The following is a 14287-nucleotide window of genomic DNA, read 5'->3' as shown; positions in this document are numbered from 1 at the left end:
TACTGGATTTGCTTTTTGTTTTATAGGGTAGCTAATGACTTTTGACTCATATCACAATAAGCCTGTGGCATCCCAGCATCTTTTTGCAGGCCTTGAACACAGATTACGTGAATTTAGACACAGCTTTAGTGTAATTGGCAATTACCAGGTATTTTTAAGGATTAAAAGTAGGAGCCCAGGGATTTGCTGTATTTCTGTGTAACTTTACCAAAACTTCAGGCTCTATTTCCTCTAGTCTCTGTTTTCTTCTTTATCTTTCCCTACTCCCTTTTTTATTTCCTTCTAGAATTGCATTTCTTAAATCTCTACTGAAGTTGTCGAGGCTCATTAGAGGACGAAGGTTGTATGCCTGTCTTACGCAATTTCTGTATTGCAAATACAGCTGAAGCTAATGGAAAGAGACCTCTCTAATCGTTGTACAGCAGCAGAACAAGGTTATATTTTATAGCTTTGACAGCTACCTGGAAGGTGTCTGTCTCTGGGGGATGGGAGTTTTTGATCGCAAAAGATTCTGTTTTCTTGTTTTAAGAAGAATTATTGGTCAGAATGAGTATAATACTGCCATCCCTGATACAGTTGTTTAGCATATGCATTGAGAAACAACCCTGTGTATATACATGCATCTAAAATTCCAAACAGAAAGCTCTGATCCAAGTACCATATCTGGAACAAGTCCTGATGCTGTGAGAGAGAGGAGAGCAAAAGAGCTATGATCTATCTTTATCCTTCTGGCACACAGTAGAAATGTTGCACTATACTTGCACATAATAATACGGCAATGGATTTATCAAACTTCACTGTCAGGCAAACTCTGATGGACAAGAATAACATAAAAACTCCAAAGGAACTGTGGCTTTTGCTTGCTGTCAGGGAGCATTGTATCAATACCAGCATAAAAAAAAATATTGCAGAGTTCTGAGTCCACTGTGGAAGAGCGTATCACTGCTGTCATCATCAGCTTCAGGCTACCCACTACTGTTTTCAATATTTCTGGTACCAAGTAGACCATTTATTTGGGGGGGGTGGGGGGGTGGACAGAACGCTCTTTACGTAAATGAAGTATGGTGTGTTTATCAAGTATACATACTTTAATTTTAGGTCCTTAGAAGAACGCCATGATCATCCTAACGTGGTAATGGGAGATCTTCAGTCAGATGAAGAAGATATAATGAACAGTTCTGATGAAGATGATGATACAAATTCTGATTCCAGCAAAGGGGAGCCTGATCCTCAAGAAGATAAACAGGTATCTTTTTATCTTTATCTTCTGAAGCTATTCTTCACTCCTGCGCTGATTTGTAAGTTGTAACCTGTTGGGATGTTTTCAAAGAAAAGGCGTTGAGTCAACATAACTTTATATATTTCTTTTCGTCGTTCTTATTGTTTAGTGGGTTTTTTTCTAAAACTTTAATTTGTGTACATTAGCCTGAGATTAAGAGGTCTAGTTTAGAAATATCCCACTACAAAGTGTGTATGACCTGGCATATTTGCTCTTAATCTTTCACTGAATCATGGAGCTGTATACTTGCCTACCATGCCCCTCTAACAGAGGTACATACACAGATGTACGTTTAGAAATTTTCAGTTTTGATGAGGCTGTCTACGCCTCGCAGATCCTAGAGTGCACAGTGTCTCTTGTGCATTGAACATGTAAAATCAACCTTGGATTTGTTAGCCTTGGTGAAGCCCAAGGAAAGGGGCCAGGCGAAGGTTGCAAGGTCTGAGAAGGTCCTTCTGAAAAATCTTTTGGAAGCTGTAGTTTTGCTTGGATGGTCCTGTTTCGGGGGTCTTGGCTGTGCAGCAAAGGCTGTGTCCCAGTAACTATTTCTGTGCAGACAGCTTTTCTGCGTTTGCAGGTTCTGCATACTGACCTACCAAATCACTGCTTGGCACACTGGTTCAGTCATCTGTCCAGTTTTTAATTCTTCCTTTTCAATGGCATGAAACACAAAGGGCTCAACCTGCCTTTCAGCATTTGTTTCTTAATCACTCCTTAATTGGTGCTGAGGAGAGACTGTTAGTGTGCTCACGAGAGATCTGTCGTCGGTAGGGTTGTGGCCCTTGGAGGAGCATAAGCCACGCTCAACTGAGGTGGTCTGACCTTCTGCTAGCTTCTGTGAGTGCCAGCTTGGAATGATTTCCCCTATTTTAATCTTATTTCTTCTGCAAATTAAGAGCAGGAAGACAGCACTAACTACTCAGAATGGAATGAAATTCTGGGGGTCCTATCCCTCTCCTTGGGGATACCCACTTTCTTACTTCTCAGACCTGGACACCCTGACACCAGCCTGCCCCCATAGACGAGTGCCTCTCCTCAGCATCAGTCCTGGCAGCTCTGTTTATTTTGGTAGTAGTTATATTTGCTTCCTTTCCTTAAAAATGAACAATAATTAAAAAAGAAGAAGAAGAAAAAAAAAGGCAATGAGACTTTTTAAAGTGCTGGAAGAGAAGACTTTGATGATGTGTCATTTAACCACATCTTCTGAGAGGAATAAATTGGGAGGAGGGAAAGAGAGTCAAGGGAAAAGCTTGTTCCTGTGACACTAAGCCAGACTGTACCTGTATAGAAGCTAACTTACCTTGTGTGCCTCTAGAAATGCCCTCAACCTTTCACGTCAGAGTTTTACAGGAAAACATCCCTGTTCTGAGGCTTTTCAGGCAGGTTTCACGCAATAATTCAGCGCTTGCTGTGAAACATCTGCTTGTCATCTTGCTTCAGCTGCCTGTGGCACGTGTGGCCAGCAGCCGGGCATTAATGACCAACTTCCTAATGGGGAGAGCAGCTGCGGAGGAGAATGAAGCAGTCTCTGCATTGGTCTTCAGCTGGGCTTGTTTTTATTTTTCCTAACCACAAGCATCTGGCTGTTTTGATGCTTTTTATCCATTAGAGTTTTAAGGTTCCTTCCCAGCACTGTGCCCGAGAGTCCAATTTGCATGGCTTCGGTTCTCCCGTTAGAGACTCTCTTAGGCCCAGAGTATCTTTGGCTGAGCAAATGCAAAGTGGCCTTTTCAGTGCCAGCTGGTATGTGAAAAGCCTTTCAAATGGGGTTGAAAACAGACTGTGATATTTCGTTTTGTAATTGTTTAGTGGTAGCGGCTTGTTCTCAAAATACTAATTTTCATCTCATTTGCAACTGTCACATCTACAGTGATGGCAGATACCTTGCTCTGCATAATTGAGTTACTTGTGAATTCAGTCTTGTAGGGAACGTGTCAGCTGTGCTTTCTAACAAGGCACGGAGGCCTGAGGATGGGTATTACAATCTCGCCTGAATCCGATTGACCCTCACTGGGTAGATCTAAGTGCTTTTTGGAAATATGTTTAATTTTAGAAGTAAAATCCCAGCTCTGTGTGAAGATGTCTAGTATATAAAATAAATCATGTATTTTGCATACATGTGATGTAACACCAGATTACTAAAGTTAGAAATTAATTTTAATTTAGTAATTTGGTACGGTGTCAATGAAATTAAAATGAAAAAGTTGATTTAGATTCTCTTTTAATATAACTATCATTAAAACCAACCTATGATTGTCATTGGTTCCACGGTTTGATTTCCAGCACTTGAGACTTGTTTATAGGTTTGGAGAAGAACTAAAACTCCAGACAAATCTTGCAACATTAGTGCTTATGAACTGAAGGTTCATATATGCAATACCACTGATACCATCTTTTCTAGATAAACTGTTCAATGCCTATATTATACTACCATACTCAATACAGTCTCCCCAGGACTTCGATCACGCTTGTGTTGTATATCCTGTGATGTTTTAGTGCTCCTCATCCGTGGTCTGTCTTTGCGGCCCGTTGAAATGAAAGCCTGAATATCTAATACATGTGGTGACAGCTGGCCACAGAGCAGCATATGGCAAACCATGAGAGCTGTTGTGGAGAAAGATGTTTTTTATCTGAGGGACATTGTGCATGGGAGTTACACTGTGTAGAAAACACATTTGCATCTTGATACCTACCCCCTTTTTTGCTTTGCTATACCTGTTCCTTCTATCTGATGTTGAACAGTAGCATTGATTTTTTTGGAAGCCAAATGCGTGCATGTAACAACCAACATCATCTCCACAGTGTTTCAGGTAGATGACAAGGCTCACACTTCTACATCTTTGCAGTACGGTTGCTGTGTTTTCCAGCAGCTCCTTTAGTAGATTGTCAGAAGCTGACTTTTCTCTTCAGCGTGATTGTGGTTTTTTTTTTTCTTTTTCTCCTTTCATCATCTTTTTCAGTAAAGAAAACGTGCATTTCTTTTAAGATGTTCCTGAAACCCATCTGAGTTTACTGCAAATATTACTGTTGCTGTATTAAATAATAATAATAAAAAAATCAAATAATATAGAAATATTATCTGTACTTTTACTACTTTTGCAAAACAATAAATGTCACTTGCTAGGGCTTCATTCATTACAGGCTTCAGTGCTTCCTGTAATAATTAAATAGAAAGGCTGATAGTGTTATAAAAACTACTCTTAGTTAATATTGTTGTTTCCAGCTACAAGCTAACATGATTTTCTCATAGATCCTGAAAAGCTGGAAGATTTCAAAGCCAAGAGATTTCAAAGCAGGATAAAACATTTTTATTAGAAATAACTATTGAATAACTACATTGCATTTGGGGAACTACTAGCCAGAAATTATCTTTACAACAGTTTTAATAGGTGCATAGTATAACATATAATTTTATTTGCAGAGTAAGGCAGCTGGAAAGAAAACAAAGGTTTACCATATTGCCAAGGAGATCATGAGCTCAGAGAAAGTGTAAGTGTCAATGCTAAACTTTACAGCTGCTCAATTTATTTTAATTGGGCAATTAAAATGTAACTCTTTACTTTTTCTTGCTTTTCTGATAGGTTTGTGGATGTGCTAAAGCTCTTACACATTGTAAGTACCCAAAAAAGGAAGTTTCCTCTTCTATTTGTTTAATCTGTTACAGTTCTATGTTTAGGCTTTATTGTAGTGAATGTGACTTTTTTCTGCTGTGTGTATATATTCAAAATATAAAAAATAATATAATCAAGCAGAATTGTAAAGTTTCAGGTTTTATATAATGGATGAATATTTTGGTGGTTCCTTCTGCATCTCCTTAATTAATGTATGCAGTCTTCCAGCTGAGTGGGGGTATTGCTTGAATATTGAAAATGGAATATATATCCATTTATGTTAATCAGCATCATATTTATAAGCCGGCTTGTACCATAGCAACCATAATAAAATCTTTGGTTAGAATAACTTTTAAAGTAGTGGGGGCAGGCAGGAACAATTTACCTTTAGAAATGGTACATAAAAATACACGTTCTTGAGGTAATATAACAAATTAGCTCTAATGGTGTTATCCATCACTGTGGCAGCATATTTTTTGGGGCTACAATTCTTTGACAGATGCTTGCTTTCTGGTAACAGCTGTGATTGTAGTATGTGCAATGTGTTGTCCACAGCAAGGGTTAAGTATTTAATCTATGCTTATGCAGATCAGTCATCTGTTAAACATGCTGTGTTGAAGGTGATAATAATAAATTAATGAAGAATTTAGCTTTCTCTAGTTCTGTTTTATGTGTTTTCTGTCGACTTCGAAGTGATATGTGTTTGTACCATTTTGTCACTCTAAGTGCAAGTGTAGTGATTTTTTTCCTTGGGCAATAGCAGTGGTTATATTGCAAACAGATGCGCTGGTCTATCTTGGTCTCTTGAGAAGCATGTTCTGTGAAACTGGGAACAAAGGCTCTTATAGATGAATGTATACAATCCTGTAACACGGAGATCTTTCGGGAAACAAAAAACTTACCACACCACTTGCTGATTCCTCTTTTGCCTTCCATTTTAGTAATTGATTTTCTTACTCTGTTCAAGCTTGGTTTTTAAAAGCTGGGTCAGGCCGTTGCAGTCAATATATTATTTATATTCAACATGGTTTCTAGTATAGAAATGAAGTTTAAATACTTGTTAAAGGAAGAGAGTTGTCCTAACGATTATAGACAAGTTTTAAGCTATATGATTTTTAATTATCGTATTTTGCAGGCATATAACTTACATCTGAAAGGTGTCTTCACTTTTCAGTGTACCAGTTCTTCAGGTAACATGCACAGTACTGGAAGAAAAGGCTGTTGGTGAGGACTATGCAGGCAAGCAGAGGAAGAATGTGGGAGTGGGAAAATAGAAGGGAGTTTAGGAAGTTTCTGGGATGAACTTAAGTCTGTCCCCACAGTGTAAATGTGCAGTGCTGTAGGATGTGTTTTGCTTTGTTTTAATGCATAACTCACAACTCTATTCATGACAGTATGCTGGTTTCTAGATGCCAAATAAAAACCATTAGAAATGTTTTTGTTGGCTAACAATAAGAATCGACATGTATTCAGCCTGGTCTAACAGAGAGGGTGTGAGGCTAGGAGTCAAGGGAATACTTTGTCCTCAACTTGTCTGTTGGCCTGCAGTGGGAACCTTGGGACTTGTCAGAGTGGGCACTGGTTTTGAGGCCGTGTGTGTGCGCGCGTGCATTTTTCATTAAATAAAAATTGCCATACCTGAGACAGGTTGCAGAAACCCATTTTTTTATTTCCACAGGGTGGTGTGCCTGAGGATTTGTCTGTGTTCATCACAGACATTATTAAATCTGTCTGTTTAATCATGTATTTCTTATGGATAATATTTAAACATTGATAAAACTATCCTTTTGATTTCACATGCACTGAACCACTTTGGCTTACTAGCTTCAGTGTCAGGATTACTAACTGCCAGTCAAGCAACTTCTGACAGATTTCTGGAATTAAAACTTAGATTCTCCCCATGCTGGGCTGTTTTACCCATAGTAAAGATTTGGCTGGTCAGGGGAGGCTCTGTTACACCTTCTGAACCATCTGTTTCAAGTATTCACTCTTCCAAAGAGTGAATACTTGAAATTTAGTGACTAATCCATTAACAATGATCTGAAATTAATAGTATTCTCCTCAGTCTGTCTTACCAATGCCAGTTAACGCAGCTCATGGCTCTTAGTACAGCCAGAGATCAGGACTGTTGATTAAGTAAAAGGTTTTTAAGTTGCTACTGCTTAGAGCATTTGAAGTGGAGTCTAAACCAATTGAGAAGGTGGGAATGTGATTGCAAACTGGTTACAAGTACCGGTGAATTTTTTTTTAGCATTTTCTTTTATGTTGATAAAGTCAAGTTAGGTGGAGCAACTCTTCCAAGATGCCAGGGTGCCAGGCTATTTGGACACTGTCACAATTTTTAAGTACACCTGACTGCTTCTGTTGAAGACAGACTACAAAAGTTCTCTAGAAAATGATGAATGCTTCTATAGTACGAAATAAGGTGGTCATAACACAGGTAAGGGACTTAATTGGCTTTGCACTGATGCTGTCTCAAACATACTTGGTGAATGGGATCGCTTGAGGGAGTAATTGAAGATGAGATGTAATCTTGAATTCTCTGTATTTCTGTAACTATCCTAATGTTCTTTTAGAGAACAAGATTCCAGTAAAATGCTGTTAGAAACTCCTGAAAACAAAAGGGCTTAAATCAAATGAGCTCATCTGTATGCATCTTTGTGGGATGGTTCATGCATGGCCTCCGGAGGGTAAACAAGGGTTGAGAAGATGTGAGAAGTGCTGTTTCTTCCCTAAGGGCACTTGCAGAAAAAGAAGGAACAGTCAACTGGATGGGAGACATAAATGATGTAAGAGAAACAAGCTTGTCATCGCTGTCTGAGGTGCTCTGTGCCCAAAAAACACCTGGTGTTCCTGGAAAGGGAGTAAGGCAGGATTGGTGCCATTTGTACTACTTTGTTGTGGGATTCTCTGGAAATGGGTTGCTTTGTACAAGTGAGAGGACCTCCTCAGCAGCACCCTGCTGCTGTAAGGGTGAGCTGCCTGGCTTATTTGCTGTCATTCTTTTCTCCACTTTTGTTCGAATTTTTTTCTTTCGCCAAAACCCACCACTCTTTGTTCTCTCATTCTTTTTGATTTTGTTTTTGCCCTGTTGCTATGGTATGGGCAGTGAGGCTTCTGGTCCAGCAGAGGAACATGCTTTTCAGGCTGGATCCTTCCACTACAAGGCTTAGAGTATAACTTTATGCTGTGCAAGCAAAGAAAAGCTTAGGCCTGTGGGCTTTTGCCTGAGCCTTTAGATCTGTGCTTCTGACTTAGACCCCTGTTCTGCCCTTATTAGGACTCTGAGAGCACGTAGGAGGTTGTCAGGAGGCAACTTTTCTGCAGCCACAAGATCAGCCTCTTATTGGAGAAAGAAGATAAGAGGTCAAGCATCTTTCTTTTTTCTATTCTGTGTCCTTCCAGAGACACTTAGAGTGAGAAATTCTCATTTAATATGTTTCCATTTTTAGAAGACAGTTGCAAAATTATATATATAAAAGCCCCCCTATATATTTAGTTTTATATATCTAAAAAAACTTAGACTTTTTGTATATTGTAGCCAAATACGAAAAATAATTCATAGTAGATTTGAAAACAGAATTTAATGTGCATAATGAGAAATAAAATAGCTATGGGTTTTGGAGCAAAGGAAGTCCTCACCTCTGGTCCCGGCTTACAACTGACCTACTGTTTGGCTGTGAAAAATTCTTTTAACCTCCAACTCCTTTTTCTCCAACTGTAAATCTTCAATATTTGACCAGTCTGAGGTGAATATGGTAAATCTTCAATATTTGACCAGTCTGAGGTGAATATGTTGATAAATTTTTAGTCTATGAAGTGCTTTAGAATTGCTGATTGAGGCATTTGATAATGAATTGCAGCTGTAGTCATCTTATTAAGAAGGCTAATGAAATAGTTTTGGTTTGGAAGGAAACATTGTTCTATGACCCAGCCTATTCCTTGAAATAACATTCTGGGTATACGCCACAGTCAAATCATCGATTATTGTAAAAAATTAACTATCTTCTATTGTTAAAGACTTATAAATTATTTTACTACCTGAGGAAAAAATCTTTGGAACTACTTGGCAGCTTTCCAGAAGCAATCTTGTATGTTTGAAAAATATCATGATTCACACTTACTCATAGTCTTCATGAACTATCATTGCTACAGTTTAACTTAACAGTTTATGGCTAATAGTCTAACTCTAGTTAAGACTGCCTCTTTAAATAATGTATTTGTGAAATCTGTAGCTGTATTCCTAGCAGTCGTGTTTACAGTTTGTCACATATAGCAGCCTGGCTGTTCCCCAGAGCGTGAAACTTCCTCCCCTTCCCTCCTCCCCTTTGTAGGATATGTGTGTGTGTGTTCCTTGAAAACTGTCCAAGCACAAACATATTTTTTTCCTTAAATTAAACTGATATTTGAGCTATCTGCAGGTGTATTTAGCTGGGAGTTATACCTCGGTGGAAGGGATTATGGTTTATTTTTGCTTTGCTGATGGTATGCTCTAGGAGCACAGATCCAAGATGAATATTGGTTGAAGCCTTTAGGAGTAAAATACGTGACCACATTTAGATCATGTAGTTCTTTCTCTTCTAGTTAAGTTTACAAGAAGTTTTAATTTCATCCATTTGAAGTTATCTGCATTCAGCTATTAGATACCAGAAGGTGCAATTAACCCAGTCAGCAGCTGAGCGAGGGTTTAGTCTGGTCACTAATTATTTTGGTTTACAACTAAAACTGTTCCTTTGCTCCTTAGACTGATGCGGGCAGGTTTCTTTGCTGCACACTGGGAATCCTCCCGTGGAAAGAATGGAGAGGGATTGTGAGTCAGGCCCTTTGCAGAGGGGAAGTGCGTGGGCAGATCGCAGATGATTCACAACAGGGTCAGAATTATTTCAGATATCATGGCCCTTTGCTTGTTTAAGGAAGCTGTATTGAAGGAGGGGTGGGAGGAAACAAAAGCAGCAATAGTGGTACCCTCCTCAAATATTGTTTAAAAACTGCACAGCTCTAGGGGGAGTGTATACTAATAAGATAAATAAAATTCCCTAAACATTTTCAAGTTGGGAATGTTTTATCAGGCAGTAATTCAGCAACAATATGTACTCAGAAGCTTTTAAAACTGCCTAAACTAGATTTTCATATGGACAAGTGCTCAGTGGGATGCTGTCTTAGTCTAGAATAAATTAAGACTGTTTCTGGTTTGGAAAGAATGTGCTTTCCAGGGACAGTGATGAGTGTCATCCTCTTAAAGTAGCTGTGTGAAGACAATTGCCTCTGCCCAAGCAGTAAAAAGTGGTATCAGAAGATTATTTTTGGACCAGAATATAACATAGAACTAGAAACTGTAACCCAGCATTTCAGAAAGTGTACAATAGCCTCCCCCTGTCTGAAAAGAAAAATTATCCTGGAAAGAAGCTTGGATGATTCAGTATAACTTAGCATAATCTTTTTGTTTTCTGTCGTGTAGCATATGAGACTTTTATCTTTAGTTGCAAGTGGTGTTTTTTCGGTGAAATACACACATTAATTCCAAAGCATGGCAAGGGCTTTTTAATGAGTAAGATTGTAACATTTGAAAGGCTCATTTTTAATTAGAAAATCTCTCTCTTTAAAACTCACTGTAATGGATTGCTGCATTGCTTAAAACAGAATAATATCTAGGACAACTTGGGTGACTGTCTTTGAACAGACTGATGAAAGCAGTGCTCTTTAGCAGTGTTATATAGTACTATATGCTAAATACATTTGTTATATGAATCACTTCTTGCAGGTATAGATACCAGAACAATGTATATATTATTTGCAACAGCAATTCTGTTTTTATTTAGCAGTGAATGGATTTAGTTTTTGAAGGATTTAGGTTCTAGTGTATTAAATTACTATTAGTGCAATTTGTAATTTCTAAGTCGTTCACCTACTTGTATAAAAAGTTGTCCTTATCTGAATTCCTTCCATCCTTTGGAGTGAAATTTCAGGGTTTACTTTTGAAGTTAACATAGTTAACATTTGGTAATTAAACCAGACCTATTCTATGTTTTGTCCTTTTGGATAAGAAATTACTTTTTCAGGCCAGTGTAAACACTGTTAACTCCAACCTTGTTACATTCGTTTGACTTTTCCTCCCCCCACTCCTCAGGCATGTGCTCTCTGCCTTAAGTTTATCTCAAGATGAACTTGGCATGACAGTTACTTCACACCCACTGTTGGTTTAAAAATAAATCTTAATATGATTACAGTGACAAATGCATTGTACTGCTTCTGTAGTGAAGACTTGATAATTAAAAAAAAAAAGGGGGGGGGGGGGAGAAAAAAAGTTGAAGTTTAGCTCTTTCGTTGTTTAGCAGGCTGGTTTGCATCATTTGAAAGCTTCGCGTTATCTTTCTTCCCTGCGTTTCCTCTCTGCAGGGCTTCCTCCGTTTACTCAGTTGTGAAGGAGGATGGAGGGGGTGATGAAACAGGGTTTTTTGGTTGGCTGTTTTAATGATAGTGTTTCATGGTGTGATCCAAAGCCTGATGAAGCTGATGGACTTTGGATCAAGCTAAGTCAAAAAACAAAATCTGTATTTGGAAAACATCCTGCAGACTCTTTGAATGCTATATCTAGAAGTTAAATAAATGCTCTTAACTACAAATGACATTCCTGTCTTATCTACTGGTGCTTAAACCTGGCTCCCTGCTCTCCTTTTATTGTTTGGGCAGGGAAAAGCCTGGGTTGCTAGTTATGGTACAGACAAAACTGCTGTTCTGTTCATTGTGCAAGTAGCCTTATAACATTCAGACAAAATTCTTGTTTCATCCCATGGCAAAGTACATACAGTATATTGTGTGTGATGACAGAATATTATCATAATATGATGATGCATTTTGCATGAAGCTCTCCAGAATGCCTCATTTGAGCTTTTGCCATTGTAATTCCATGTATCATTTCAGTGTTAAGCAATGCCCTAGGGTCAGGAAAACCCATAAGATGCAGCTGGTAGTTAACCTATATGTCACTAGTCTGCACGGAGGATGTAAAACAGAACATTTCCATATGAATAACGCCATCTGTTTTTTAACTCCCTTGCATTTAGTTCTCAGCCTTCTCAGCCTTCCCCTGACACAGCCATCGCCCTGTATCTCCTTTCAGTTTCTTGTCATAACTCTGCCCAGTCACAGCCTTCATGACCCAGAGGGTCACAAAGCAAGAAAGTGTGTCTGGAGCTCAGGCTGCCCAGAGGTGATGTAATGTGGAGAGAGGGCAGGGGAAAGTTGAGGCTTAAGTTTGAGAGACCCTAAATAGTGCCAGATGCTGGACTGATGAGATAACTAGTAAGACCTGTAGTAGTAGACCTGGGGAGGGGGAAAGAGAGGACTTAATTTTTTTTTCTTTTTTTTTCTTCCCAACCTGAGGACCCTACAGATTTTCAAAGGCAGATGTGGACCCCATGCACATTTAAAATGTAACTCATCATTGTACTTGGGAACATGTTGGTCACATTTTTCAGGATACCTATGGATTGTGAATGTGTTACCAGATTTCAGCAGACCACAAACTCAAAAAGAGCTATTATGGATTGTCTTTTTTCCGCTGTTGCCCAAATTCAAGTGAGACACAGTAATACACCACACCACCTAATTTGGAATTTCTATTTCGTCAGTTTAGACAGTGTTGTTTATCAAGTGAAATGCTAACTTGATAACATTTTTTTAAAATTGTATTTGCATGTGATCAGGGAAAAACACCTCTTGTAATGGATACTGAGTTTCAGTATAGATACTGACTTGTGTGGGGCCAAGCTTTTAATTCGAAATAGTTTAATGAGGACCAATAAGCCTCAGCTCTGTTCTATTGAAAGCTGATTATAGCATAAAAATTCTGTAAGAAGATCCTTCAAGTTTAAGTGGGGTTTTCTTCTTCCTTGTGAATGTTTTGATGGTACCAATGGTTTTGATCATTGTTAACATTTGAAATCTTATGGTTCCCACATATTGTTACAACATCTTTTTGTTAGATGTTAGTTTTTCTGTATGTAGAAGAGCTGCTACATACAGTAATATTTTGTGACCCTACATTTTTGTCCAAGAGGCACATCTTCCAAAAGGGCATTTGTAGGTGACTTGAGAAAACTAGCACAACTGTATTAGCTGATGTAACTTTTTTGCTTTTTGACCCAAATATTAGCAAAAAGATACTCAAGGCTGCCAACACCATTGCAGGTAAAAGCTTCTCCCCCTGCCGTAGTTTCCTCATATGTAGTACCAGCACATTCCTTAAGGGCATGTTATAAAAATAATGAACAACTTCTATATTATGTATACAGGAGCAAGAAAGTAAAGCTCCAGCATCAAACCAAAGGGATTAAGGCAGTCCCAGGAGAGTAAGTTGAAGCTGCAGAGAAACATAACCCCGATGGTACCCGCCTTGCCTTTGGTAATAGGGAGCAGCGCCTGGAATGTCTGCAGAGAGAATGCCGTTGTCTGTGTTGGTGCTTTGAAGGCTGTTCGCTCATGGGAAGGGGGGTTTTTGTCCTCTTTGTACTCTGGCAGGATTTCCGGGACGCTGTGGCCCATGCCTCTAGGCAGCTTGGAAAGCCAGTGATTGAGGACAGAATCCTGAACCAGATCCTGTACTACCTACCTCAGCTGTACGAACTCAATCGGGACCTCCTGAGGGAACTGGAAGAGCGGTTATCTCACTGGTGACTATCAATAAAAGGATACCACTCCTCTGATGTTGAAATTTATCTGTGGGGCTTATGTGGCTCCATGTGACCACGGTTTGACTCTTGTTTGTGTTTCACGTGCCTTCTTAAATGACAGAATTTACTTTGAAAGTACAGGAGATCATTTTCCATTTAGATGTATCCAGAAAGGTCCAGAAGGTGTGTCAATACATGCTTTTAGCAATCACACTTTTTTATTTAAAATTTCATTTTTAATTGAAAGTTCTGGTCCCTGCATGGGCATGATAAGTGGACTGTTCCCTTAGAGGAAAAGGAGACTGTCCTGAAGACAGGTTTGCATTTTAAAGGTAGTTGAGATTTACTAATCAGACACAGTGCTGATTGACAGCCACAATCCCATTGAAGTCCATTCTCAGTTGCACTGGTGAACGTATCTAAATCAGGTACACAAAGGCACCAAAATGGGTAAAGACTGTAATCCCGTGCTTGCTGTTAAGGGATGGAGACTGCATCTTGAAGTCTGAAGATCTGTCTCCTCAGAAATCCAGCTTGTACTAAAGTCTTCAAACAATTCAAGACCATTTTAAGCAGACTGTGTATTAAGTGGTTGTCATCTAACACCGAACTAGTGTGTTGAGGTGTGGCTGATAAGGTTTTTCAGAGTAGCTACTGAGATGGATGTCTATCTGCTGAACTGTAAGCTTTTTGTTCAGAACACAAACTAGCACATCTTACTGTGA

At 38.9% G+C, this 14287-nt stretch overlaps 1 protein-coding gene across 3 annotated transcripts in view; it reads left to right on the top strand.

The window, feature by feature from the left end:
• FGD6 (FYVE, RhoGEF and PH domain containing 6) overlaps nt 1–14287 on the top strand; it is a 74511-nt gene that overhangs the window by 27761 nt on the left and 32463 nt on the right. For all 3 annotated transcript variants that reach the window (XR_007504625.1, XR_007504624.1, XM_049792121.1), the window contains exons 3-6: nt 1099–1246; nt 4701–4768; nt 4861–4891; nt 13411–13562. Coding sequence is in view for 1 of the 3 variants with exons in the window: in XM_049792121.1 (XP_049648078.1) it covers nt 1099–1246; nt 4701–4768; nt 4861–4891; nt 13411–13562 (399 nt within the window). In the remaining 2 variants the exon portion in view is untranslated. The remainder of the gene's footprint in view (nt 1–1098; nt 1247–4700; nt 4769–4860; nt 4892–13410; nt 13563–14287) is intronic.

The sequence above is a fragment of the Accipiter gentilis genome, chromosome 34, assembly GCF_929443795.1.
Source record: "Accipiter gentilis chromosome 34, bAccGen1.1, whole genome shotgun sequence".
NCBI classification, from domain to species: Eukaryota; Metazoa; Chordata; class Aves; order Accipitriformes; family Accipitridae; genus Astur; species Astur gentilis.
This window is presented reverse-complemented; position numbering and strand designations above follow the sequence as displayed.